The following is a 27,995-nucleotide window of genomic DNA, read 5'->3' as shown; positions in this document are numbered from 1 at the left end:
CTGCACCAGGCCCATAATCTTGAATACTAGAATTAGAATTAGGTTTATTGTCATATGGACTCACATCACGGCAGTGAAAAGTTTACAAAGTCACATTTACTGTACAGATGTGTTATTACATACTTCTGGAGCACATTGGACTGGAACCAGGCCTCCTGGCTCAGAGTTAGGGACAATGATTAGGTTGTGTGGTTTCCTGTCTCAATTACCTTCCCAGACAGTGCATTCCAGCTGCCATCAGCCTCTTAGCGATAAGGTATTTCCTGTCAGCCTCCTCTCACTTTAAAAATTATCTTCCCTTTGTAATTCCCCTCCAATCGTCTGCAAGAACATTCTGAATAACAGTGAGCCCATTGTTAAACACTGGGCAGTACAGTGGCGCATGGTTAGCATCGCTGTCTCACAGCGCCAGCACCCAGGCTTGATTCCAGCCAGGGGTCACTGTCTTTGTGGAGTTTGCACGTTCTCCCCACGTCTGCAAGGGTTCACTCCAATTTCCTCCCACAGTTCAAAGATGTGCAAGTTAAATGGATTGGCCATGCTAAAAATTGCCCCGTAGTGCGCAGATCAACCATGGTTAAAACTCCATGTGCGGTTTGAGAGATAGGTCTTGGTCGGATGCTCTTCGGTGGATGAGTGTGGACTTAATGGGCTAAATAGCCTTTTTCTGCACAGTGGGTTTCTAGGATTCTACAGGAGTCACTGGACTCGAGAAGTTAGCTTTGCTTTCTGTCCACAGAGCTTTTCCAGCAGTTTCTGTTCCAACCCTCCCTTCTCATTCCAGTTGCATTGGACCTAACCCGAACAGTCCTCAGAGATCAAGTGGCCCCGCCCAGTCAGCGCAGAACATGCACAATGGGCGGAACCTAGCAACGTCATACGCAAGGTTGCGTGCGTGCGACGTCACGGACGTCGGGCCGACGGGCCGTGCATGAGTGTTGGGGGAGGGATCTTGACCGGAGGAGTCCAGGGGGTTGTTATACCAAGCGGCAACGGCCGCCGGCGGCTGGACTTGGCACTGAGCGTCCTGTGTACTTCGATACGATCGATAATAGATCACCTTGTTGATTTTACTGGGTCGCGGATAATTGCCGTTGCCCTCGCCGCTTTCATCGCCATGCCTGCTCGCTGCGTCCGACGGGTTTTGGCTCCGTGTGTTCGTGAGTATCTGACATTTGGTTCCGGATCACGTTCTACCCCTACTGAAGAGAATTTTTGTACTTTCTTTGTGTTGCAGGGGTAAATTCCAACTCGTAACTTGCGTTATGAGGTTTAATATGCCGTACAATACAATCCGCCATGTGACAGGCATTAAATTGCAATCGAAAATATAAAAGTTGGCATTGACCTACTAGACCATAGGGCTGCTCTCTCATTGGGGAGAGAGACGACTGGTGGTGAGTTGAACCTGAGGGTCACTACACTTCAGGGAACGGGTGAGTATGAGAAAGTGAGCCCATCATGGTCACTTTAGCCAATGCAGGGATTGAACCTATGCTTTTGGCATCATTCTGTATTGTAACCTAGCTAATGGGCAACAACAGCTGTGGAGGCCATCTGGTGGTGGTCAGTGAATCAGGAGATGACTTAGTTCCTGCATGATTCCTATCGTCTGACATGTTATAAGACCATAAGACATAGGAGCAGAAATTAGGCCATTTGTCCCACTGAATCTGCTCCGCCATTCAATCATGGTTGATAAATTCCTCAACCCCATTCTCCTGCTTTCTCTCTGTAACTCTTGATCCCCTTGATAATCAAGAACCTATCTATCTCAGTCTTAAATGTACTCAATGACCTGGCCTCCACAGCCTTCTGTGGCAGTGAATTCCACAGATTCACCTCTCTCTGGCTCAAGTAGTTTCTCCTTATTTCCGTTCTAAAATAGCCACAGCATTTATATAGTTAGTCCAATTCTGGTTCTGGTCAATAGTAATTCTGCTTCACTGACTACTTTTTCTTTTCTTTTCTTTGTGTTGGTTTGTATGTGTGTGGAAATATGAAAAAGGTATAGAGTTTCAGTTATATGTGAAAAACATCAAGCCAACTGTGTTAATTGACCCCCCAGTGAAAATATGTAAGATAAAACAGTCTAAAGTTAAAAATCAAATGCTGCAGATGTTGGAAATTTGAAATAAAACAGAAAGCGCTAGAAAGATTTAGTGGGTCTGGCAGCATCTGTGGAGAGAAAAACAGTTAATGCTTCAAGTCTGGTACACCTTCGGAACTTCAGAAATTTATAGAAGAAAAGACTGATCGGTCTTTGATGGCTGATCTGTTGCTATGGCGGAAATTGTAGGGAAGACTTAAGTTTCCCAAGTTACTGGGTATTTCAACAAGTGCAAAGCTTAAAAATATTCCTTTTGTTTTCAGGGAATGGCTCACTCAATTGTTCTATTGATCTGTGTTCCAAGACTGACTGATCTTCAAACTGAGTTTTAGTATCCTAATGAACGCACTCAAAACTGTTGACTGATTGTGATTCTGCATTTGGGAAGCGTAGTTGACTTTTTGCTCTGCCTTTTACAAGCATGGGCTGTTTTAGTACATCGTGTACCTTAACAGTTGTGAACAATTAAGAGTGTGCTGTAAATTCTGTCAGCCAATCATTGCGACTTATAGCCTGCCTACCTGGCATGACATATCACCAGTACTGAAGTTTGTATACAATGTTCCTCCATTGTTTCCTACCAGAAAGATGCTGCTGTCCATCCAAAAAGACTTTCCATTTATCAACAATTGAGCAATGTTGTCTATGAATCAGTTTCCATTTCAGCTTCTCGAGTCTCTGAATATAATAATTTGCTAAATTGAAATAGCTTCCTAATAAATTTTCTCTGTACTTGTCCATGGCCTGACCGGTGTCCTAAGGTGCCGTGCCCAGAACTATACCCAATACTCTAGTGAATACAAGAGCTTTGTAAATATTTACCACAACTACTTTGTATTTATATTCATTGTCTCTGTTTACCAATTATTCCATGTATTTTCTTAATTGCTTATCAAACTCTTCTGTTGCTATTAATGTTTCATTAAACTGCAAAATCAGGTCCTTCTGCCTTTCATCTCCCTCAAAATTGTGTTGTTCAGTTGATAACTACCTTGTAACCTCATCCACTGCTTTGAGATTTCCGAGTTCCTTTAATTCTCATTTCCTGTGCATTTCCAATTTTAATGGCTCCACCATTGACAGCTTCCTAGGCCTAAAGTTCTGTAATTTCCTCACTCAATCTCACTACTTCTTCTTTTAAGATGTTACTTAATCTATCTCCTTGATAAAAGTTTTTATTTGTCGCCGTCCAAATATCTTCTTGCTTCACTTGGATTTTGATAATGTTTCTATGAAATAATATGGGGATGGTTTGCTCTGTTAATGCACCTTATTGTCATGTTGCTTTGCCATATTTTACCCTGAAAGCGCATCACTTCAAATTTATCTCTATTAGGTCGATCTGCCATGTTTGCCCATTTTACCAATATGTCTAATACTATGCCCCCACCGCATACAACATTCACAAATTATATATTATTTGCAACCTTTGCATTGTACTCCCCGTACCCGCGTCCATATCCCTTCTGTAGCACAAGAAGAACAATGGGCAGAATACAGGACACTGGGGCATCCTGGAGCACTCTGTGTTTTTTGCATCTGTCAGATACAGTCTATCCTTGTCAAATGTTTGTCTTGTATCTCTTTGTCAGTTAGATATTCAAGTACCCATCCTCCCTTCAATGCCATGCGCGTCAGTTTTCCAAATGTGCCTGTTAATACATAACGGTGAGACCCTGGTATAGTGGTAATGTTACTGAACTATTATACTAGAGACCAAGGCTAATGCATGTACTGCAGAGATTCAAGAAGGTACTTCCCCACCATATGTTCAGGGGCAATTAGAAATGAGCCTTAAATGCTAACCTAACCAGCGATGCGCATGTCTATGAATGAATACAGAAAACATGATGGAATGCTTTTTGATGTCCATTATGTAAAACAGCTGGCTTGATCAACCTTCTGAATTCACTGAACAATCAGGTCTTTCACAAATCTGGCTGCCTCTTATTAACTGATACTTTTCCAAGTGAGAATGAATTTTGTACTTGATAATGTCTACAGTAGTTTACCTGTTGCTCACATTAAACTGACTGGCTGAACTATCCTGATTAGTACCCCTATCCTTTTACTTGAAAAGAATATAAGCTTTGAAATCCTCTAATTCTCTGACACCATTCTCATAACAATAGTATACTGAAATTTTGTGGTAAGAGGATCTATGACCTCCACCCCATTTTCCTGCAGCAACTTTGGATGTACAGAGGTTGCCTGACTTTTGAACATCTGACTTATGTACACTCATGCTTATGATCATATAAGTTTTAAAATTTTAGTTTTAAAATTTAAAGACCTGACGAACATTTTCTGTACTTACAAATGGCTGCTTTCAATTGTACCACATTGTGCTCTGTCTTGAAAGTGGACTCTAGAATAGAACCCATTCACAACCCGGGGCCTGCTTTGATTCCATTTGGACAAGGTAACTTATTAAGTTTAAATCATGCAAGCAAAGTTAGGGTTAAAAACAAGGAAAATGGTTTTACCTAACATCTCTGCTTCCCTTCTGTAGCATTAACTCAGCCTCTCCTATGAGGACAATTACATCTCAAGTTCTTTAGTGGTTATTGTAAATTTGTGTCCTCTGGTGCTGACCCATTTCCCAAAGGAAATATACAAATAAGGAGAAATTATCTATTAGGTCTTCTCTCATTGTCCTCTGCTCCAAAGAGGACTATCCTAACTCATTTAAGAAAGGACTTAAATGAAATGTGTTGGAAGCAATTTAGAAAAGGTTCACTCGACTGATAGCTGGGCTGGAGCGATATCTTAGGAGGAAAAGTCAGGCTGGCCCTGTATCCATTGAGGATTAGAAGAATAAGAATTGATCTTATTGAGACATACAGGATCCTCTGAGGACTTGACAGGATGCGTGCTGAAAGGATGTTTCTCTTTCGGGGAAAATGTAAAACTTGGGGATTTAAAAATACGGTGGAGATGACAAGAACTTTTTTTTTCTCTTGATAAGTGTCGAGTCTATGAAAGTTTGTTCTCTGTGGAGGTGGAGTCATTGCCCATATTTGAGAAACAAATAGATAGGTTCTTGACAAGCAAGGGAGTCAGAGGTTTTTGGGAGTAGGTGGGAATCTGGAGCTGAGACCGTAATCAGATTGGCCGTGATATCCTAGAATGATAGAGCTAATTGCAAGGATTATTCACGTCTTGTTTCCCTTGTCATTAAATCTTGGTAATGTTGCTCTTGTAGGGCATTATAATTGTAATTATAGTGTAATAGGTTTACATTAGAAACTTCCAAATTAACTTACTTTGAATATGTTTATGTAGTGGAAGTATAGAAGTAGGGTTAGAGTGAGAGTTAATTGAACCAGTGTAGATCGGTGTAAGTTTAAACAATGCATTCAAGTGAAGCCCTCTTTTTAGCCACAGTGATCAACAAAGGAATTCAAATTCCTGAATTCTAATGAAGCAAAGACAAGCGTCAAATGGGATCAAAATGGAGAATAACATTAAAATAACCGATTTTAAAGGCAGTCTATGGGACTGCACATAAAATTGCCCAAAGGTTGAGTATATGAATGCACAGATCAAGTTAAATTATTACTAGACAGAAAGAGTAAGAATAGGGATCATTCTGCAGATGGCAGGCTGTAGTGGGGTAATTCAAGGCTTAGTTCTAGGCCAACAACTGTTTGCAAGCTATATAAAAGATTTGAATGTTGGGACCAGTGTAATATTTCCAGATTTGCAGATGATACCAAACTGGACTGAAATGCAAGTTGTGGGAGGGATGCAAAGAGACTTAAAGAAGATTTCGACACACTGAGTGAATGGGCTAGACATGTCTGATGGAATATAATGTAAATATGAAGTTATTGACTTCGGTAGATAAAAACAGCAAAGTAGAATTTTTTTTAAATGATGAGAGATTGGGAAGTGCGGGTATCTAGAAGGATTTCGTACTTTTCCATGGGTCACTGAAAGATAGCATGCAGGTACAGCAAGCAATTAGAAAGGCACATGATTTACTGGTATTCATTTCAAGAGAATTTGAGCTCAGGGGTAAACAAGATCTTGTTGCTGAGAGATAGTAGGAACTGCCGATGCTGGAGAATCTGAGATAACAAGGTGTAGAGCTGGATGAACACAGCAGGGCGAGCAGGAAGGCAGACAGGTCAAAGAGACGGGGATGGAGCTAGTAAAGGTGAGTGTAGGTGGGGAAGTCCTTCACAAGCTTCAAAATCTCCCCTCCCCCCTACCGCATCCCAAAACCAGCCCAGCTCGTCCCCGCCTCCCTAACCTGTCCTTCCTCCCACCTATCCCCTCATCCCACCTCAAGCCCCACCCCCATCTCCTACCTACTAACCTCATCCCGCCCCCTTGACCTGTCTGTCCTCCCCGGACTGACCTCTCTCCTCCCTACCTCCCCACCTACACTCATCTTTACTGGCTCCATCCCCGCATCTTTGACCTGTCTGCCTCCTCTCCACCTATCTTCTCCTCTATCCATCTTCTATTCGCCTCCCCCTCTCTCCCTATTTATTTCAGAACCCCCTTCCCCTCCCCCATTTCTGAAGAAGGGTCTAGGCCCGAAACGTCTGCCTTCCTGCTCCTCTGATGCTGCTTGGCCTGCTGTGTTCATTAAGATCTTGTTGCTCTTGTGCAGAGCCTTGGATTTTCATGTAAAGTTCTGGACTCCCTTATATAAGGAAGGATATACTTGCCATTGTGAGAGTGCAATGGAGGTTCTCCAGACTAATTCCTGAGATGGAAACATTGTTTTTTGTGGAAATTGTGTATGTAATCTCTTCACTGTTTCGAAGAGTGACAAGTAATATTGAAACTTAGAAAAGTCTTACAGGGCATGACGGGTTCCTGGCTGGTGACTCTAAGGGACATAATCTCAGGATAAAGCCATATAAGACTGAGTTAAGGAGGGATTTCTTCATTGAGTGATGAATCTTTGGAATTCTTGACCCCAGAAGACTGTGGAAGCTCAATCTTTGACCAGGTTCAAGTCAGAAATTGGATTTCTCGAGACAAATGACATCAAGGCATAAGGAGATTGTATGGGGAGATTGTTTTGAGGATGATCAAACATGATCTAGAATGGCAAGGCAGGCTTGATGGGGTGATCAGATTACTTGTGTGCCTGCATTCCTATGTTTTCCTAGAATTTCATCCAATGCTGTTGTTTTTGTTTATCTGATTGGAACAGCGTGGAGAAAATTTCTGAGCTGAATAATGGCAAATATCAGGTGCCACATAATCCTGAAGAGTTTTGATAGCTAGATAATCAGAATCTGGCAGGATGTGTTGAAACCAGAGGGCACAGTTTTAAGATAATTACCTAACGAACCAGAAGGGAGTTGGCTGAAATCCACAGCCTGGTAGGAAAGTGGCAGCAGATTCAATAGTAAGATTCAAAAGGCAATTGGAAACGTACATGAAGAGGAAGAATTTGTGGGGAAAAGAATGGAAATGTGGAACCAATTGGATAGTTCTTTTAAAGACCATAATGGATTGAATGCTGTCCTTCTGTGCTGTAAGCTTGTATGACTAACGTTTGTGTTCTCCCTTGTACAGGATTCCTTTCAACAGCTGCAGATTCTTGCCTGGCGAGCACAGAGCTGCTTCAGAAGCGCAGCCAGTTATTTGACAAGGAGAAAGACAGACAACGAGCCCTGATCCCAAGGATTGAGAAAATTGAAGTTAAACATGTGGGGACACCTGATCCTGGAACGGTCTTCATCATGAACAAAGGCCTATCCACTCCCTACAACTGTGCCATGCGTAAGTAGGTGCTTGATAAATTAGTAAACAATTTAGGTTTTGAGAGTTTCCATCAATGGGTTGCCCAAGGTAGCAGATAGGGAGGAGCAAAGTCATGGTGATATTTAAATGAGAGAATAAGAAGTTTGTGCTGAAGGCATAGAGGTAAAGTGATGAAGCAAAGCAAAACTTGTTGTGGGTCAGCTGAGAGTCCTGTAATCGGTGAGCTTGACGTGTTGTGTGTCAGCAATAGAACAGAGTTTTACTTGTGCTGAAGATTACAGATAATTTGAAGTTGAGAGGCTGCTCAGGAAAGCATTGGCATTGTTAAGGCTGAGGATGTGCTTGGTATGACTGCATCTGAGAGAGATTTTGACCCTATTGACTCTGATTTTGCTAGGGCTTGTTGGTGCAAAGTTGAAGGTTGCATGGAGATGGGAGGGAAACCTTCATTGGCTCGTGTTCCAACAATACCTCAAAATTAACATTTTCATTCTTGTTTTCTGATGGTACTGACACCAAATCAAGGGAACTTTATTAAATTAAAACAAATGCTTCAATTCACTTCGTAGCCACTTCTTTTAAAGACTCCAGGATGAAATCCATGAGGACCCAAGCACTTGTCAGCATACAGCTCTGGAGTTGCTCAGTGTCACTTCCCTGGTAATTGATTTTCCTGAGTTCCTCCCTTTCTACCATGTCTTGATTTATTTATGCTTCTGGGATGTTATTAATATTCTCTGTAATCAAGACAGATGCAAAAAACCTGTTTAATTCAGCCACCATTTCCTTTCTTTCCATTATTAATTCTCCAGACTGACTTTCTATCGGCCCAACATTGATTTGGTTAACTTTTTTCTTCTTTAAATATTTATAGAAACTATTACTATGTATTTTTCTACTTCTAGCTGGCTCTGTCTAGCTTTTAGAGAAAATCATACTCCAGTTTTGCCCTCTTTATTAATTTTTTGATCTTTCTTGCTGTTTTTTATATTCTGCTCAATCTTCTGACATGCTTCTTGTCTTTATCCAGTTTTGTTTAGTCTGAAACTGTCTTATTACATTTCTAGTTAACCCACGGGTAGTGAGTCTGTCATTTGTATTTTTCTTTGTGATTGGAATTCATGTATTCCGTATATTCTGAACTATTCTTTAAATACTTGCCACTGCATCCCTAATGACCTATCCTTTAAACTACTTACTTTATGCAGCTCTGCTTTCATGTCCTCACAATTGTGGTTATTTAAATTTTAAAAATTAATTGCAGACCCCATCTCTGTCTCTTCAAACTGGATGTAAAATTATGATCATTGCTACCTAGGGGCCTTTCAGTATAAGATCAATGAGTACTCCTATCTCATTGCGTAACACCTACTCTAGTATAGTTTGCTCTCTAGTCAGCTCCAGAACATACTGTTCTAAGAAACTAACCTGAAAACATTATGTGAACTCCTCAACCTGGCTACCTGTGACTATCTGACTTTTCTGTTGTTACGTAGATTAAAATTTCCCTTGATTATCACTATGCCTTTTTGACAAACTCTCATAATTTCTTTAAAGACTGAAAGAACTGCTGGAAATAAAAACAAAAACATGAATTGCTAGAAAAGCTCAGCAGGTCTGGCAACATCTGTGGAGAGAAATCAGAGTTAATGTTTCGATCCAGTGACCCTTCCTCAGAACTGGACCCGCGATACATTGACTGATTTCTGTCCACAGATGCTGCCAGACTACTGAGCTTTTCCAGCAATTTCTGTTTTTATTTTTCATTATTTCTTTATTTATACCCCATGCTAATGTTAAGAAGTCATAACGACTTCCACAAATGAATTTCTTCCTATATCATTCTACCCCAAACTGTTTCTGCATCTCGGTTTTCTGAACTTAGGTTCAGAACTTAGGCAAACCATGAGTGGCTGGGCAGTAGTATTACTGATTGGGCTGGTTGGGTCCTAAAGGACATAGCTGCTAGACTGGGTCTGTGCCAGGTGGTGAGGCAACCAACAAGAGGGAAAAACATACTTGACCTCCTCCTTACCAATCTGCCAGCTGCAGTTGCATTTGTCTATGACAGTATTGGTAACAGTGACCATCGCACAGTCCTTGTGGAGACAGAGCCCTGCCTTCACATTGAGAATAACTTCCATTGTGTTGTGTGGCACTATCACACAGATCTAGCAACTGAAGATTGGGCATCCATGAGGCGCTGTGGGCCAAGAACAGCAGCAGAATTGTGCTCCACACAATCTGTAACCTCGGCAAATTCCTCACTCAACCATTAACATCAAGTCAGGGGATCAACCCTAGTTCAATGGAGAGTGCAGGAGGGCATGCCAGGAGCAGCAGCAGGCATACCTGAAGATGAGGTATCAATCTGGTGAAGCCAACAAACAGCAAAAGCAGCAAGTGATAGACAGAGCTAAGCGATCCCAGAACCAATGGATCAGATCTAAGCTCTGTAGTCCTGCCACATCCAGTTGTGAATGGTGGTGGACAATTAACCAACTCACTGGAGGAGGAGGCTCCACAAATATCCCCATCCTCAATGATGGAAGAGCCCAGCGCATCAGTGCAAAAGATAAGGCTAAAGCTTTCGCAGCAATCCTCAGCCAGAATTGCTGAGTAGATGATCCATCTCGGCCTCCTCATGTGGTCACCAGCATTACAGATACCAGTCTTCAGCCAATTCGACTCACTCCACGTGATATCAAGAAATGGTTGGAGATGCTGGCTGCTGCAAAGGCTATGGGTCCTGACAACATTCCAGCAATAGTACTGAAGACCTGTGCTCCAGAACTTGCTGCTCCCCGGCCAAGCTGTTCCAGTACAGTTACAACACTGGTATCGACCCGACAATGTGGAAAATTGCCCAAGTATATCCTGTACACAAAAAACAAGACAAATCCAACCTGGCCAATTACTGCCCCATCAGTCCACTCTCGATCATTAGTAAAGTGATGGGAGGTGCCATCAACAGTGCTGTCAAGTAGCACCTGCTCAGTGATGCCCAGTTTGGGTTCCACCAGGGCCACTCAGCTCCTGACCTCATTACTGCCTTGGTTCAAACATGGACAAAAGAGCTGAATTCCAGAGGTGAGGTGAGAATGACAGCCCTTGATATCAAGGCTGCATTCGACCGAGAGTTGCATCAAGGAGCCCTGGCAAAACTGGAATCAATGGGTTGGTTTCAGGGGATAAACTCTCCGGTGGTTGGAGTCTTACCTGGCACATAGGAAGATGGTTGTAGTTGTTGGAGGTCAGTCATCTCAGCTCCAGGACATCTCTGCAGGAGTTCCTCAGGATAGTGCCCTAGGCCCAACCATCTTCTGCTGCTACATCAATGACCTTCCCTCCATCATAAGGTCAGAAGTGGGGATGTTTGCCAATGATTGCACAATGTTCAGCACCGTTCGTGACGACTCACATACTGAAGCAGTCCATGTTCAAATGCAGCAAGATCTGGACAATATCCACGCTTGGGCTGACAAGTGACATTCACGCTACACAAATACCAGGCTGTGACCATCACCAATAAGAGACAAACTGACCACTGTCCCTTGACATTCAATGGTGTCACCATCACTGAATCCCCCACTATCAATATCCTGGGTGTTATCATTGACCAGAAACTCAACTGGACTCACCATATTAATGCAGAGGCTACAAAAGCAGGTCAGAATCTAGGAATACTGCAGCGAGATATTCCCCTCCTGTCCACTCAAAGCCTGTCCCCCATCTACAAAGCACAAGTCAGGAGTGTGATGAAATACCCCCCACTTGCCTGGATGAGTGCAGCCCCAGCAACACTCAAGAAACTTGACACCATCCAGGACAAAACACCCTGCTTAATTGGCACTACATCCAGAAGAATCTGCACCCTCCACCACCGATGCTCAGTACACACTGCTACTACTATCTACAAAATGCATTGCAGAAGTTTACCAAAGATCCTCAGACAGCACCTTCCAAACTCACGACCACTTCCATCTAGAAGGACAAGGTGTCAGACATATGGGAATATAACCACCTCCAAGTTCCCCTCCAAGCCACTCACCATCCTGACTTGGAAATATATAGCTCTCCCTTCACTGCACCTGGCTCAAAATCCTGGAATTCCCTCCCTAATAGTATTGTGTGTGAACCCACAGCAGGAGGACTGCGGCGGTTCAAGAATGCAGATCAGCACCACCTTCTCAAAGGCAACTAGGGATGGGCAAGAAATGCTGGCCCAGGCAGCGATGCTCACATCCCGCAAACAAATCAAAAAAAAAGTTATCACCGTCAATTGCACGAATACCTTCATTAACTAACAGAGCCACCCATCCACCTTTTCTTACTTTCTTGTTATTCCAGTTTTCCTTATGTCATCCTGCAGCTATATCTAATGGCTACAAATCTTTTTTATTAATTTTGCGCTCTCAGTTCATCTGTGTTTATTTTAATGCTACATGCATTCAGATATGCACCTGTCAGTTTTAGCTCTTTGCTCGTTATTTGTAAGTATATCTTCATGTGGCATGGTGTTGAGATTTTACTCTGGTTATGCTCCTGTGAAGTCACTTAGGATGCTTTACCATGCAAAGGGAACTGTATAAATCCAAGCAGTTGTTGGTTTTTGTGAAATGAATCTGTGATGTCTTTAGAATCATGAGCTGCTTCATTCTGTAATCTCTCTTGTCTGCACAGATATGAGTGAATGGTGTGTAAAGCGTTCTATGCTTGCACTTGTGGATGGGGAAGTCTGGGATATGTATAAACCCCTCAACAAATCCTGTGACATTCAGTTCCTGACTTTCAAGGATGAGAACCCAGAAGAAGTTAATAAGGTAAAGGTTCTACACTGTGATTTCATTAGTGTGGACAGAGATGACAACGGGTTTTAGCTTCATTTTTATCACTCTTTAACCCAGGACGCTGTGTCAATTTTAGAAAGCTTACTGATATCTCACGTCAAATCAGCTAGCTTAGCAGACGGAAATTGAAACTAAGATCCTTCTGGCTTGATTGCCTATTTATGGTTGTTTTTCTGAATGTTGGAGACATGGGGGAATGTTTTATTCTAGTAAATCAATTGCTGGGGGAAGGATGTTGCCACAAAACCAATTTATTCAACTGCAATTACAAGATGTGCTTTGACAGGTGATGAGTATGGAGATGATGCTTGTTTGGCCCTCTCAACCCCACTGTTTTCTGTTGCAAAACTGTTATAACCTGTTTTCTTCTGATTAAAAACAGTAGCTTAATAAAAGAGGGCAGTAAAAACTGTTGCCAATAGATTTCTCACAGATTGTTATTAATGTATCATGACAGATCTCACAACAGCCACCACCAGAAACAAGATTGTAACTACTAGCACAGCTCAAAATGCTATCTCCGGAGATTACCCAGCTGGGAAAGATATATCTACGGTTTAAAAACTGAAAGAACTGCAGATGCTTTAAATCAGAAACAAAAATAGAGATTGCTGGAAAAGCTCAGCAGGTCTGGCAGCATCTCTGAAGAGAAATCAGAGTTAACATTTTGGGTCTGCTGACCCTACGGTTTATGTTTTTCACAGTTCAAGTGAACAAATTATGAAAAATTCATACATTTACTAGATCTTGGAATATTTGATATATCCTTGAACTTGAATTATCCACTAAACTTTCCCTTTGTGTTGTCACCATTTTATACAGTGCAGTTAATCACACGCCCAGTGCACATTCTTAAGTTTGACAGCTGTTTTACAATCAAACATCTAGCTACTTACAAAAGCAGTTTTCTGTTAGTTCATTGCCCATTTCCTATCCTTCCTGTGCTGCACTGTTACATTTATGTGAACACAATGGAATGGTGATTACATTTTGGGAACTTGCCTCCTGAGCTGTAAAAGTGGCATCACCTTCCTGCAAGCTCAAAACGCTGGCTTTTCATATGGTCTTCTATTTTCAAGATGCTGAAACTGTGAAATTTCCCTTCCACCTTCTGTCTTATAAACTTACCTGGCCCCCTCTGTGGCTTCATTCCCTTTTTAACCTTTGTCATATTCTGCATTGTTCCAACTGCTACTATCTCTACACCAGTAACTTGCTCTCAGTTTTTTAATCTCCTCTTGGTCAGTTGCCACAATTTTTGTTTTTCTATTTAGCACAGAGCAATCATGGGTTACGCGCTTACAAACAAAGTGGAGGAGGGAAATCTACTGTGGACAGGAAGATAAAGGCCGTTGCAGTTTACAGTTTTTTTCGAGACTTTGAGTTGTGAGAATGAAAAATAGTCCAACTGTTTAGCTGCTGTTTACTCTGTAATTGCAAGGCTTCAGATGTCTTGGAGTTTTCTGTTGCTGTTGCTGTTGCTTCAACAGCTTGTGTGTGAGGTTGAGGTAGAAAGAAAGAGAGTCTCCCAGTTCTTGTTCACAAATCCATTTTTCCCAGCCTCCCCACTGCTGCTCAAACGGTTGTTAATAAAGATCCATTGGTATATTCCTGAGTCTGCTGTTTGTTTTCCCAAGCCAAATGTTGTACAAGCAACCTTTCATCTCAATGTGTAACTTCCAGAAAGGTACCAGTCAACTGAGAGATCTGAGTTTTGGTGCTGTTTTATAATGACGTTGATTTCAGCTCCGACCAATCCTTGTTTGCTGATAGGTTCGTGAGCTTGTTGCAACCATGTCAGGTGATCGCAGCAACCATTTTATAAGGATGTGAAGAATGTTGGTGGGAGGCTTGTGTTGGGAATAAACTCCTGACTAGTTGATTTTGGATTTGTTCAAATCAGTTCTTACTCCATGAATGACTTTGGCATTAAAGTTAAATGATAAAAATTGAATATCGATTGTCCACTTTCTCTTTGACTGTAACTGCCTGAAGGGTGGAGTATGGAGGTAACATGGGAATACATGAGGGTTTCATCACTTGATTGACTATGTTGGGAATTAACCTGCTCCACCATAGGGTATAGTATGGTGGGCAACTCAGCTGGTGTTGGGATTGGAAAGCCCATTGAGTTTGCAAAAAGCTGGAGGTGGGGCTGAGGGGGAAGGTTTATGACAAGGATGTAAAATTGACGCGGAGTGTTGGAAGTGGTAAGGAAATTTGCTAGTATTGGTCATTTTAATGTTTAGATTTTCTCGCTGTCTATAGGCTTGGGCTTTTCACCAAAGTATCCCAATTTAAAAAGATACTCTGACTGACAGTAACCATTTATAAAAACTAAATAAAAGCCCTTCCCTCTACTCTTCTTTATTGAATTGGTGATGACTTCCAATGCCCTTTCTGAAATCAAACATTTCCTCAAATCAACCTTTTACCCCACTGTCCTTTTGACTTTCTCCTTTGGGGAAATCTTCTGCTTACAGAGATATAGATTTTAAAAAATTGTGTATTTGTATCACTGCAATGTCACACTTCTGGTATTTATATCTTGGCATGTACAAAAGCAGCTCTGTGCTTACAGACTCCCAGAATGAACAATAAGTTGTACATCTTGTAACATTTTGTTGCTGTTTTGCAGAGTCCAGTAACAAAGCTAAGATGTCACCCTCTGGATTAGAATAAAAATGAATCAAAAGTGTTTTACAAGAATCTGACAGCTCCAGTTTTCTTTTAGGGGTAGAAAGAAGGTGTTATGTAAGCCTCCCTCCTACTAATCCTGGTTTTGTGATGTTTGAGGAGATGTGATTTAATGTTTGTTCTGCATCATTTTTAAATAGGCTTACTGGCGTTCATGCGCTATGATCATGGGGTATGTTCTTCAAACAGCGTTTAAGGAAGAGTACAATGTTGAACTGATTAGAGCACCAGAAATACCAGGTACTCCAATGTTGTTTTTAAGAAAACTGTGTTTAATATGTTTTACTTCCTGATTTTAATACAGCTGTCAATTTGCCATCTTCCTGGTTGCCAGGGAGAATTGCGAATGTCAGACTTGCTGCCACATGGGTCACTTGACGAGAGTAGTGTAAACATATTTAAGTTTGAGAAACAGGTGAGGGTGGAAAGTAGTAGAAGGACGCAAAAAAGGGTGGGGGGAGGTTTGTTTTGAAAATAAACTCCCAACTAGTTGAGTGGAATGGCTTATATCTCTGCTGTATGTCCTTTGTGGTGCATTGCAATGGTGATGTGCTGTCTGATATGACACCCGGCCTTGGCATGCACACAGGAATGGGGAATCTGTGTTTTGAAGCAATCAAGCAGCAGGGAAGTACAGAATTCTGGGGTGTCTTTTGCCACTGAGGCCTGCTTATAGTCCCAGCAGTGCCCACTACTGATTTCTGATGCTGCTGGGACTGCTAGATTTGCTGGCCAATTTATTTGGCCAACTTTCCATCGGTACTGTTGATGGAGTGACAGCCTGGCTCTCTGTGATCAAGCTCTGGAGTGGAGCTTGAAAACGGAACATTGTGATTTGGAGGTGAGTGAGTATCAATTGATCCAACAGTTGACATGTGCAAAGCAACGGAGAAGTCATAACCATTCTGTGTTGGATTCGATTGGGACAGAAAGGGAGCAACCATTATTGTTCCTCTTGGAAAGTGTCAAGAGGCATCGACTCTGCTTTTGACTCCTCTAACCTTTACACAGAACGTTACTCAAGTATTCACCAACTTCAAAATGCTTGAGACACCAACACAAATGTAATAGTCCTAAGCTGCTAAGCGGTCAAGGAACTGATAACGATACAAATCTTGTCCTCAGTAATAATATGTTTTTCACTTTGAGATTATTGCAGTGTGATATTTATTTTCTGTCACAGTGATTTCTGGAGCTTTCTGTTATGACGTTATATTGGATGGAAGATTAAATGACTGGACACCCTCTGTGGTAAGTGTGCTGACAATGATCTGTTCCCTCTTGCTTGAAGTTTCCAACCAGCCATCCTCTGATTTAATTTAAAAGGGGCCCCTTCCCCACACCCACTTTCCCTTTGACCTCCCCACCACAGAATGTAATGAATTTCTAATGTTTGTATCCAAACCAAGGGGAAAACTATCCCTGGGCAATGTGACTTAAACTTAGATGCCTGCCGATTATTCCTTTTGGTATTGTTCATAGTATATCAGATTGAGTGAGTAACCTTCCTGATTTTTATATATTATTTGCACACGCTATTCTGTAGCAAAGGTTGAGCTGTGTCTAAGCCTCTCTTTTTAAGGCTGAAAATATGATAAACGAAAGATCATTTAGTGGTTAATTGCTGTTTCATATAAGAACAAGACCAAGATCAGCTAGAGGCAAATTACTGCTGGTGAGGGAAGTTTGCAGATTGCTGGGTTGTGGTGAACTTCAAATTATTTCTGTAACCTCATCTAGCTCTATAATCCTTTGAGATACTTGTTCTCTTCCAAAACTTGTCTCTTGCGCATCCTAGCTTGATATCTCCACTATTAGTAGCTTTGTCTTCAGCTTCCTAGGATCTTACTATGGAATTCCGCTTGGTTTCCCCGATGTAGAGGAGGCCACATCTGGAACAGCGGATACAGTATACCACATTAGCAGATGTGTCCTGCTTGGGGACCACTTTGCGGAACACCTGTGCTCGGTTCGCAACAAACGACTGCACCTCCCAGTTGCGAACCATTTCAATTTCAACTCCCCCTCCCATTCCTTAGACGACATCTCCATCCTGGGCCTCCTGCGGTGCCACAACGATGCCACCCGAAGGTTGCAGGAACAGGACCTCATATTTCGCTTGGAAACCCTGCAGCCCAATGGTATCAATGTGGACTTCACAAGTTTCAAAATCTCCCCTCCCCCTACCGCATCCCAAAACCAGCCCAGCTTGTCCCCGCCTCCCTAACCTGTCCTTCCTCCCACCTATCCCCTCCTCCCACCTCAAGCCCCACCCCCATCTCCTACCTACTAGGCCCCTTGACCTGTCCGTCCTCCCTGGACTGACCTATCCCCTCCCTAACTCCCCACCTACACTCACCTTTTACTGGCTTCACTCCCGCCTCTCTGACCTGTCTGTCTCCTCTCCACCTATCTTCTCCTTTATCCATCTTCTATCCACCTCCCTCTCTCTCCCTATTTATTTCAGAATCCCCTTCCCCTCCCTCATTTCTGAAGAAGGGTCTAGGCCCAAAACGTCAGCTTTCCTGCTCCTCTGATGCTGCTTGGCCTGCTGTGTTCATCCAGCTCTACACCTTGTTATCTCAGATTCTCCAGCATCTGCAGTTCCTACTATCAATGAAATACTCATGCCATTTTAAAACTAGTCACTTACCATGTGAAAGTTAGTGTACGAACTGAGAGAGGCTAGTAGGAAGCAGATTGAAATATGTAAATCCAGGGATGAGTTGGAGGGAGAGATAACACAGTGTGTTGCTGGAGGAACACAGCAGGCCAGGCAGCATCAGAGGAGCAGGAAAGTTGACGTTTTGGGTCCTGATCTGAAATGTCATCTTTCCTGCTCCTCTGATACTGCTTGGCTTTCTGTGTTCCTCCAGCTCCACACTGTGTTATCTCTGACTCCAGCATCGGCAGTTCTTACTATCTCGGAATGAGTTGGAGGGATATCTTATATGTGGCCCATTGATCATCTAGGAATAAATTGGCCATCGTAGCTGAGAACAGCTAACTGAGCATAGTCTGACATTTGAGCTGTGATCTTTCTGACTGATTTCCTTCATATGTAGGGACAGTTCATTCTGAGGCGCATTGTAGATGCAAGTCTTTTCCCTTTGTTTCTTTATTTAGAAGAACCTGACCTGCATTGTAGATCTTAATCAAGTTGCCTAAAGTTTCTGTGTCTCCAAGATGTGAATGTCACTTTCCCAATTGTGTTTAATACCTATGCTGATAAGATCTGGAAAATGTGGACCAATTTTTCATATCCTGGGATCCTTCTCGCTCCCTGAACTCGGGCATAAATGATGAAATTTCATCATCTCCTCCAGTGTGCCAGATCATTCCTTCAGCTGCCTGTGGAAAAGACTATTTGAGGACCTGCACTTAAAACCTGAGAGCTGTGTCTTGGTTTGCAGGGCAGCAGTGATCCCCGTGCTTCTATATGCTCCAGAGACTTGGATAACTTGCAGCAGGCACCTAAAGTACTGGAGAAATACCACTCAGTGTCTCAGAAGATCCTTCAAATCTGTTAGCAAGAAAGGTGATCCTCTCCCAAGCCAACATGCCTAGCATCAAGGTGCAACGTGCTTATAACCAGCTCCTCTTGGGAGGCCATGTTATTTGTATGCCTGACACCAGACTCCGAAAGCAACTGTTCTATTTGGAACTTGATTATGGCAGGAAACTTCCCGGACAACAGCGGAAATGTTCTGGGGATGTCCTTAAAGAGCCATGAAGTGGTCAAACATTCCCTCCAACCCGTTGGAGCCACAGGCTTGTGACTGACCAAAATAGAGAAGGTTCGACATGGCACTGAACAAATTGAGAACCCACATTGAGATCATACAAAGGTCTATTCGAGGCAGCGGATTGAGTGCACAAAACTACCCGATTCTCAGAGTACCTGCTCCTGCCCTGCCTGTGGCAGAGGGCTGCAGTTTGAGCTTTGGGCCTATCATCCATCTCCAGACCTATTGACTTGGAAGTGAAGCAAGCCGTCCTCGATCCTGGGGGATTGCCTATAAAGGAAAAGAAGGCATAATTCATATTTTACTGGAGCGCAGTGTCATGAACAGCTGAGCAGAGCATTGAGCTTGCTGTCTCTTACCAGGAATGGGTTTTGCAATTAGTGTAAAAGGAAGCTGCATTTCCCCAGATGCTGTGTAATGTTTTATCCACAAGATGTCACTCTCGGCCCAGCCTTGCTCATAGGTGGCTGTGAATCTCCTGACACTGCTGAGAGAATGAGCAGGAGCTTCATCATTGCAATACATGAAATTCATTGCCTGAAGGCAGAGAAGAGAATCTGCTCACAGTGAGCTGTAAACTTAACATTAATACCTTTATTTCAAACGGTGATCTTGGCTAAAGCCCTAGTGCAGACTTTTGAAAAATGATGGAAAACTGTGTCCATGGCTGGAGAAACTTGTAAAGAGTGAAGATCTAAGGCAGCTGCTTTATCCTAAGGATTTTACAATTAGCTTATCCTGGGGTATTTATCCCCCTGTTTTATCTAAGTTTTGATTCTTTTGTGGAGTATAAAATCACAGAATCCCTACAGTGTGGAAAGAGGCCATTCAGCCCATCAAGTCTGCACTGACCCTTCGAAAAACATCCCACCCAGACCCAGGGTTTTGTATAACTGCAGCATAACTTCTGCATCCTTATATTCCAGTCCTTTAGATAGAAGGACAGCATTGCTTTAGCCATGCCGTCCTCTCGCACAGAAAGCACTGTGATCTAGAAGGATCGCAGTTAAATTACCCTCCTCTTCCCTCCCTGCCCTGACACACGCACACAAACTGCAATTGCTGCCCCCTACCCCAAAACACCTCTAGGCACTGAGGCCAACTGTAGGGACTGAACAGGCCTCCCAAGTGTGACCAGACCCAAAAAAAAAAGGCAACATGGAGATTTCTGCTGTTTTTTTATTGGTGGCTGTGGGATCTTTTGTGTCCATCTGAGGGGGCAGACAGAACTTCGGATTAACATCTCATCACAGTGATGCTTCCTCCCACAGTGCAGCAATTCGCTCAATTCTGACCCTCCAGCAGTGAAACGTACCCTCAATACTGACCCTCTGACAACATGCCACCTTCTCTCTGTACTGACCTGTCATTGTGTGTAACTGATGTAAAGGATATTTTATGGAAGAACTAGTGGGGAAATGTAAAACTTCTTCACATAGCAGGCTTCAGTGACGCATGGAACACGTTACCTGGAAGTCTGGTGGAAACATTCCATAGAAACTTTCAAAAAGCATTTGGGTATTGATTTTGCGGAGAATGAATCTGACGGGAACTAACTTGCAGAATTACAGACAGCAAGTTATGCTGTGGTTTTAAGTTAGAAAGCTCCTTCAGAAAGGTGGCACAGGCGCTATGAACCAAGTGGCACCACTTTTGTAAAATTGGAGCATGTAAAGATCTGGATATGGAGTGCTAACACACGTGGCATTTGAAATCTGAAGTTTTCTTCCTCCAAGAGACTGTAGATGTTGGGACTGGAATTGGAGTTTTCAAGTTGGAGGTAGATTTTGATTTGGTGAGAGTATCGAGGAACATGGATTTAAGCAGCAGCTGGAATATGCATCAACCCATGATCTAAACGAACAGTCCTGATGAGCTGAATGGCCCATTCCAATCCTGATGTTCCTTTTTTTGATTTCCATTAGAGTGAGTAGTGAGAGTATATGGGGATGAGGCACAAAGGTTACAGTTACTTTTGTCTCAAAGGTCTTCACCCAGTCAATTACCTTTTGAATCCAGCAGACATTCATGCAAGTACTGCCCTTGTACTACCAAGTGGCCATTTATATGGCGACCAGGGCCAGAAATGTCCTGCTTCTGTCATTTTTGAGGACAATGATGAACAATTTTGTGTAGTGGCCTTCATTCAAAAGAAGGTGAGGATTACTTACTTGCTCTGAATTTCCCCCAAACTTGACACATTTTCCCTTGAGGCCATACTCCATAATAGAGTTTCCCTTCAGGGAGACTTTTCTAAATTAAATATTGAAAATATAAATTTTTCTGAATTCTTTTCACACACTCCTTCCTTTTCTGTAGACACTATTCCTGCTAGTGCCCAGTTCTGTAGTAGAGCCTGCAAAAGTCTAAAAGTAGGAGTATCTCAGACTCTTTAACAGTGAAAAGCGTCACATTATACTGCATCAAACTGTTTGCCAGAGAGTAGCTAAATACAGTAGAGACCAGCAATTTGAGCTAAGGCCTTCTTCTGAATGTGGCTTGGTGTTTGTCGGGAGCTTGCCATTTTCTATTTTTATGTGTGCCACTAAATTTGTAAATTTTTAAATTTGGTATAGGGTTTGCCCTAGGTAGAGTGTTCCATCTTCTAAAGGAAGGAAAGATAAATTCAGACACAGTGGTCTGTGTGACTACTTTCTATACTGCAGATTTCCCTGATCCTTTTATTCTCTTGTATCAGATATACACTGGTCTCCTCCACAGGTGGTTTGGGAAAGGATTTATTTACATATGTAAGCCTTGTTCTCATTGTCTTGTGTTTTCTGTCTTCTCCATTCCAGGAGAACTTGCGTTCCCTCAGCAAAGACGCTCATATGCTTATTCATAAAGACTTGCCCTTTGAATCATTGGAGGTGGCACCCAAGGTTGCTGTGGAAATATTTCAGGAGAACAAGTAAGCACTGGGATATTTGAGTAGCTGCTTCTGCATTGCTGTAACTTTTCCAGGCAGCTGCAGTTTTTCTTACAAGACAATCAACACACTGCAGTTCTTGTGTTTCTGCTGTTGCTGTTTAGAACTGGCTCCTTTTTTCCCTATCTGCCTTCTTTTGTGTACCCTATTTTCTTCCCTATTCTGAATCTGGCTGTTACAGTTCCACAGTTTCTGACAGCCTTTCAGTATCTTGCCACAGTGACCATTCTTTTTGTGTGAACATTGGATAGGGAACGCCAGTGTGTTATTCAACCACCCAGTTCAGCATAGAGAAGGCTGATTTCCCCCTGAATGCATGAAGGGACACAAACTCACCACACTTGCCATCAGAAGGCACTGATGAGGATGGGAAACCCTGGATGACTTTCTATTTTCACTTCTTTGTCATATGGGTTCATAGCAGCACACCTCCTATCACTATGCATGTGAAAAGCTAAAATTATCTGGGAATCAAACCCAGGTATATAGACAATATATAGTATGACCTCATGGGTATATTTGTGTATATTTAACAATCCATATGATTACTATATATGTGACTGAATGCCTATCAATTGGCAATATGAGTGCTTTGGGTGTACAGGGTGCTTAACATGCCTTATCTTCTTCACAGACACAAGTTGGCTGCAATTGAGGAGCAGGCTTCCCTCAATCCCAACAAGCTTGTAAAGCTGTACAGGTGGGAACTGCTTTAGTTATCCCGTGACACTGACTAGTTCATTGCAATGATGAATCGGTTTCATCGTAAATGAGAAGAGCAATGTTCTAAAGTATTTTCCCTACAATCTCATTAAAAGTAGGTGAGCAGGAGGAATTGTTTTGTGGAGGATCCTGCTAAGTCTTGAAAAGCATTCTGTTGAGGGACCTTACCTTTTGAATTTGGATGTTGGATCTGGGGAATGCATTTATATCTGATCGATTAGGATGAAGCACTGGTGGAGGGAGCAACTTGGACTAATTTACTTATATGCATACACAGGTCATTTCCCCTGGTTAGTGTGTTTACGATAAGAAGTCTCTCAGTATAGGAGTCAGCATTTCAAGACTGAAAATACCAAAATTTGACATAGAGATAATGAATCTTTGGTGTTTTCTGTTCAGAAGACTCCAAATGCTCGGTTGTTGAGATCAAGGCTGAGGTTAATAGAATTTTGGGTGCTAAGAGATTCCAGGGATATGTGGATTGAGTCAGATAGATTAGCTGTGATCTTACTAAATGACAGAGCAGGATCATGGGGTCAAACAATCTATTGTGCTTTTTTGTTCCTATGTTGTTAATTCTTAATTAAAGCACACAGTTCTGCGTATTTTTCCTGAGGAAGAAAATGTACAAAAACTTCTGGTAGTTACGTGGCCACAGCCACTCATCCCACTTCCTTAGCTTCTAATGTGAGTTGAAGGAGTTTACCGATACTGATTGCTGACAGGCCTAGTTTCTTATGATACAAGTGTTGCTACCAATTAGTATTCATTGCTTATTACCTTAATACGATGGTGAAATTTTGCCGTCAACTGTTGTAGTCATGTGGTGAAGGTGGAAGTTGCCTGCGAAGTTGCAATGATGACTTGCTGCAGTGGATCCAGTAGATGCTACACACTGCAGTCATGTTATGCCAAAAAAAAGAGGAGTAGAGATTTCAGGTGGTGGATGGGCTGTCTGTCAAGCAGTCTCCTTTCTCTGTGATTGTTGTTTAGTTTCTTGAATATTGGTGTACATGTAATCAATTTAAGCAAGTGGGCTTGTGAGTTGTGATTCCCTTTCTTTTGGACTTGCAAGTGACATGGCTCATTATTCAAGCATTATAATTGTTTAGCATTTAATTTTGGGCTACAGTAAATCCTGAATTGCTGCTGTTATTTGGACAGTCAAAAGTGTTGAACTGGATGTTGTAGTGCAGTGTGATCATTAGGATTTCAGTAAACTGTATTGCTAGGTGTGAACTTTTTCCTTTTACTTTCACATAACCTTGGACTGTAAAACTATTAGCAGAATAATCTAAGATCTCATAACCTATATGAAGATTTAAACTAATTAGTTTAGAGTGTAAGAGTGCAAATTTTTGACGTAACATATTGAACATATAACTTAACAATAAATAGCTTTGACTGCAAAGCTCTTTTCTGCATGGCATATTGTTTAGGAATGCCTGAAATAAGCTTAGTAACACCATTGTGATGTATTTTGACTGGCGTAAGTCCTGCTAACTGTTTGAATGTGAACAAACTATTCACAATATAAATGTAAGTTTCTCAATCTCTGCCTGTCTGTATAGGATCGGTGATTTTGTAGATGTCAGCAATGGACCACATGTCTCCAGGACCAGTGTCTGCTCGCAATATGAGATTACTGCTGCCCACAACCTGAAAACAACCGAGTCTGGACTTGTCCGAAGATTCCAGGGGATCTCTCTGCCCATTCATCTGAAGGTACGCTGACACAAACGTGGGTAAGATGTTTGAATAATGTTTAATACTAGCTTAATTTAACTGGGAGACCCAAACTTTATTTAACCTCTTTACAATTTGTCCTGGTTATAGTGGCTTTGATTGGCACTCTGTGTTAGTACTGTCTAATGTAAATTAGTAGATGCCAGCCTCGCTAAGTGTTTGCTGCTGATCTACTTTACCAAAATAACAAGGGATGCATCTAATGGCTAGGGAAGCAGGTAAAATCAAAATAACAGCTGAACTGCAGAATGGTGGAGTGGCAGTGACTGTGAATACTATTCACTGTCTCAGGCAAAGAACTGAGATTAGGTGATTTCTTCATTGGAGAATGAACAGGGACGGTTCAGTTTCCTGGACTATGGCTTATAAAGTGACTAGCAGAGGGCAAGGAGCAGGCCACTTCTCTGCAACGAAAAGTGAAAAGTTATGATGACAATAAACTTGATTTCAAATTGCATTTGATTCATCATAAATAAATAACCCTAGTTATTATGTTCCCATGGCACTTACTGGTAAAGCTGCAGGGGTTAGTTCTTTGCTGATTTAATCTTTCATTGTAGATATTGCACTCTGACTGTCTGATCAAAACAAAACAAAACAAAGGTGATTACAAACTAAATAAAAGCTTCATAAATACACAAGCATGAATGGGCTAATGACCTTTTCATCAAGGTACATAATGTAACAACCTAATTACTCAATACGAATTTTCAGAGGGGAATTGGATCAATACTTAGAAAACTACAGAGCTATAATGAAAGAGCAAGGGAGTGGAACTAATTAGATAGCTTTTTCAAAGAACTATTAATGGTATGGTGGGTTGAATGGCCTCCACTGCTGTGTGAGTCCATAAGCCATACAGCTTCCTCACTGAGGTTTTTTTTCCCTCATTCATTCTTGGGCTGTGGGCATTGTTAACTAGGCCAGCATTCCTTGCCCTGGACAAGGTGAACTTTTAAACTGTCCTTGGAGTGTAATGACACCCGTTGTGTTGTTAGAAGAAAGAGCCAGGATTTTGAGGCAGCAACAGTGAAAGAGTGGCATATTGTTCTAAGCCTGAATGATCTGTAGTTTGGAGGGGAACCTGTAGCGTGTATTCCATGACCTACTCAGAATTCTAACAGACTTGTCAGGCATGGTCTCCTCTTGATGAAGCTGTGCTGACTCAGGCCTATTTTACCATGCACTTACAAGTACATCGCAATCTTTTCCTTAGTAATGACTCTAAAATCTTACCAATGACCGAGGTCAGGCTAATCGGCCTATAGTTTCCTGCCTTGTGCCTCCCTCCTTTCTTAAACAGGGTTGTTATGTTAGCTATTTTCCAATCCTCTGGGATCCCCCCTGACCCCAGTGATTCCTGCAAGATCATCGTCAATGCCTGTACAATCTCCTCAGCTATCTTCTTCAGAACTCTGGGGTGTAGTGTATTCGGTCCAGGTGATTTATCCACCTTCAGACTCTTCAGCTTCCCCAGCACCTTCTCTTTAGTGATGGCTACTACACTCACTTCTGCCCTCTGATTCCCTTGAAGTTCTGGAATGCTACTGGTATTTTCCGCTGTGAAGACTGATGCAAAGTACCTATTCTGTTCCTCTACTTTTTCTTCGTTTCCCATTACTACTTCTCCAGCCTCATTTTCTAACAGTCTAATGTTCAGTCTTGCCTCTCTGACATTTTATATATCTCAAAAAAGCTCTTGCAATCTTCTTTTTTGTTACCAACTAGCTTACCCTTGAATTTCATCTTGACCCTTGCTGACTCTCCAATGTATTTTTAATTGCCCTCTGTTGGTTTTTCAAGATGTTCCAATCCTTTGCTTCTCACTAGTCTTCGGCAAATTGTATGCTTTTTCTGTTGCCTTTATGCTGTCCCTGACTTCGCTTGTCAGTCATGGTTGCCGCACCCTCCCGTTAGTATTATTCATCTTCTTTGGGATGAATATTTGTGCCTCCTTGAATTCCCTTCAGAAACTCCAGCCATTCCTGCTCCATCGTCCTCCTTGCTAGCCTCCCCTTCCAAACAACTCTGGCCAGCTCCTCCCTCTTGTCTTTTAGTTACCTTTTCCTCAATTGTAGTACCGTAACATCCGATTCCAGCTGCTTCCACTGAAACTGCAGGGTGAATTCTATCATATTATGGTCACTGACACCAAGGGGTTCCTTCTCATTGTGTCACAATATGAATGGTTAAAATTGGAGGATGCCTATTTAACAATGATTTAAATTAATTCCTATTTATTTTTTCTTCTTCAGTTTTCTTGCAATGTAATAATCCACTCTTTATTTCCAACCTCCTGGTAGGTCCTTTTCTCCGTGTGGGAAAGATTAAGGCAGAGATCCCAGAAGCTGGTGAGTTGGAGAAGTTTGGTTTAATTTTGTTGTATTTTCAAGTTTGCATAATTGATTTTGGGAAACTGGTTTGTTTTGTGCCCAACAGTGATGCTACTTGACACACTGTTCATTTCCCCTCTTCTTTTGTGTTTTGCAGATTACAAAAGACCAGGGTCACACACAGACAGTGGAAGCGAGAGCATCGTGAACAGATTGTGCAGAGAAATCAACCAACTTGCTTTTTAAAAACTTGTAATATGAGTAAATTGATTGATTATGCACCCAGTAAAATATAAAATATTATCCTTAATGAGCCTGTTGTGTTGAAGAAGGATGTGTACTGCGAGTAATGATCTGGAATGTGCTACACAAGAAGGGTGATGAAAACAGATTGATTACTTGGGGAAGAAGCTGGTGCACTGGTAATGTCACTGGACAGGTAATCCAGAGCCCTGTGGCAGATGGTGAAATTTGAATTCAATAAAATCTGTGTAACCATTGTAGAAACCCATCCAGTTTATTGATGTCCTTTAGGGAAGGAAATCTGCCATCCGCACCTAGTCTGGCCTGCATGTGACTCCAGATCTGCAGCAATGTAGGCATTTCCATATCCCATGAACAAATAAAAGGGAAGTAACTTTCAAAATGAGAGTGGATATATAAATGAAGAGAAGAAATTTGCACAGAAAGAATATGTACGATGGGACAAATGGCCAGCAGTATATCATTCCATGTCAGGATTGGGATAAAACTATTAGGCCTTCAGTTTTCTCTACTTTCTTGAAATCATAGATTCTTTGAGTTACAGTTCCACAGAGCTGGTTTTTCTTGGGTATACAGCCTTGTAAAACCACATGCTTTGCATGAGAAGTCTTCTGACGTGCACTCCCAATGCGCCCCAGGTGGGCCAAGGCCGATATCTGGATGTGGATGTTAACTGACTGCTCAATTTAGGAGGATATCATAATCAGGTCAGACTCCATCCTTCCCTAGGGCATGCAGGCAAGCACAAGAAGACCTGTGTTAATCTGAATAGATGAAGGACTTGTCTTTTTTCCCCAAGTTTCCATCTATTTGTTACTTTTTGGTACTCAAGAAAATAAAAATTTTCTTCAAAGGTGTTAAAAA

General features: G+C 42.0%; 1 protein-coding gene across 1 annotated transcript; it reads left to right on the top strand.

Annotated features, from left to right (window-relative positions):
• Window positions 1–25: 25 nt before the first annotated feature.
• mrpl39 (mitochondrial ribosomal protein L39) lies at window positions 26–27,995 on the top strand. The gene is made up of 10 exons (XM_020532746.2): window positions 26–1,160; window positions 7,655–7,861; window positions 12,527–12,666; window positions 15,531–15,630; window positions 16,574–16,641; window positions 21,935–22,047; window positions 22,700–22,765; window positions 24,360–24,513; window positions 26,838–26,885; window positions 27,025–27,995. Exons 1-10 carry the CDS (start codon window positions 932–934, stop codon window positions 27,073–27,075), a joined length of 1,176 nt encoding a protein of 391 aa, XP_020388335.2. The 5' UTR covers window positions 26–931; the 3' UTR covers window positions 27,076–27,995.

This window comes from Rhincodon typus, chromosome 11 (genome assembly GCF_021869965.1).
Source record: "Rhincodon typus isolate 14 chromosome 11, sRhiTyp1.1, whole genome shotgun sequence".
Lineage (NCBI taxonomy): Eukaryota > Metazoa > Chordata > Chondrichthyes > Orectolobiformes > Rhincodontidae > Rhincodon > Rhincodon typus.
Note: the sequence above shows the minus strand (reverse complement) of the source record. Positions and strands in the feature narration are given on the sequence as shown.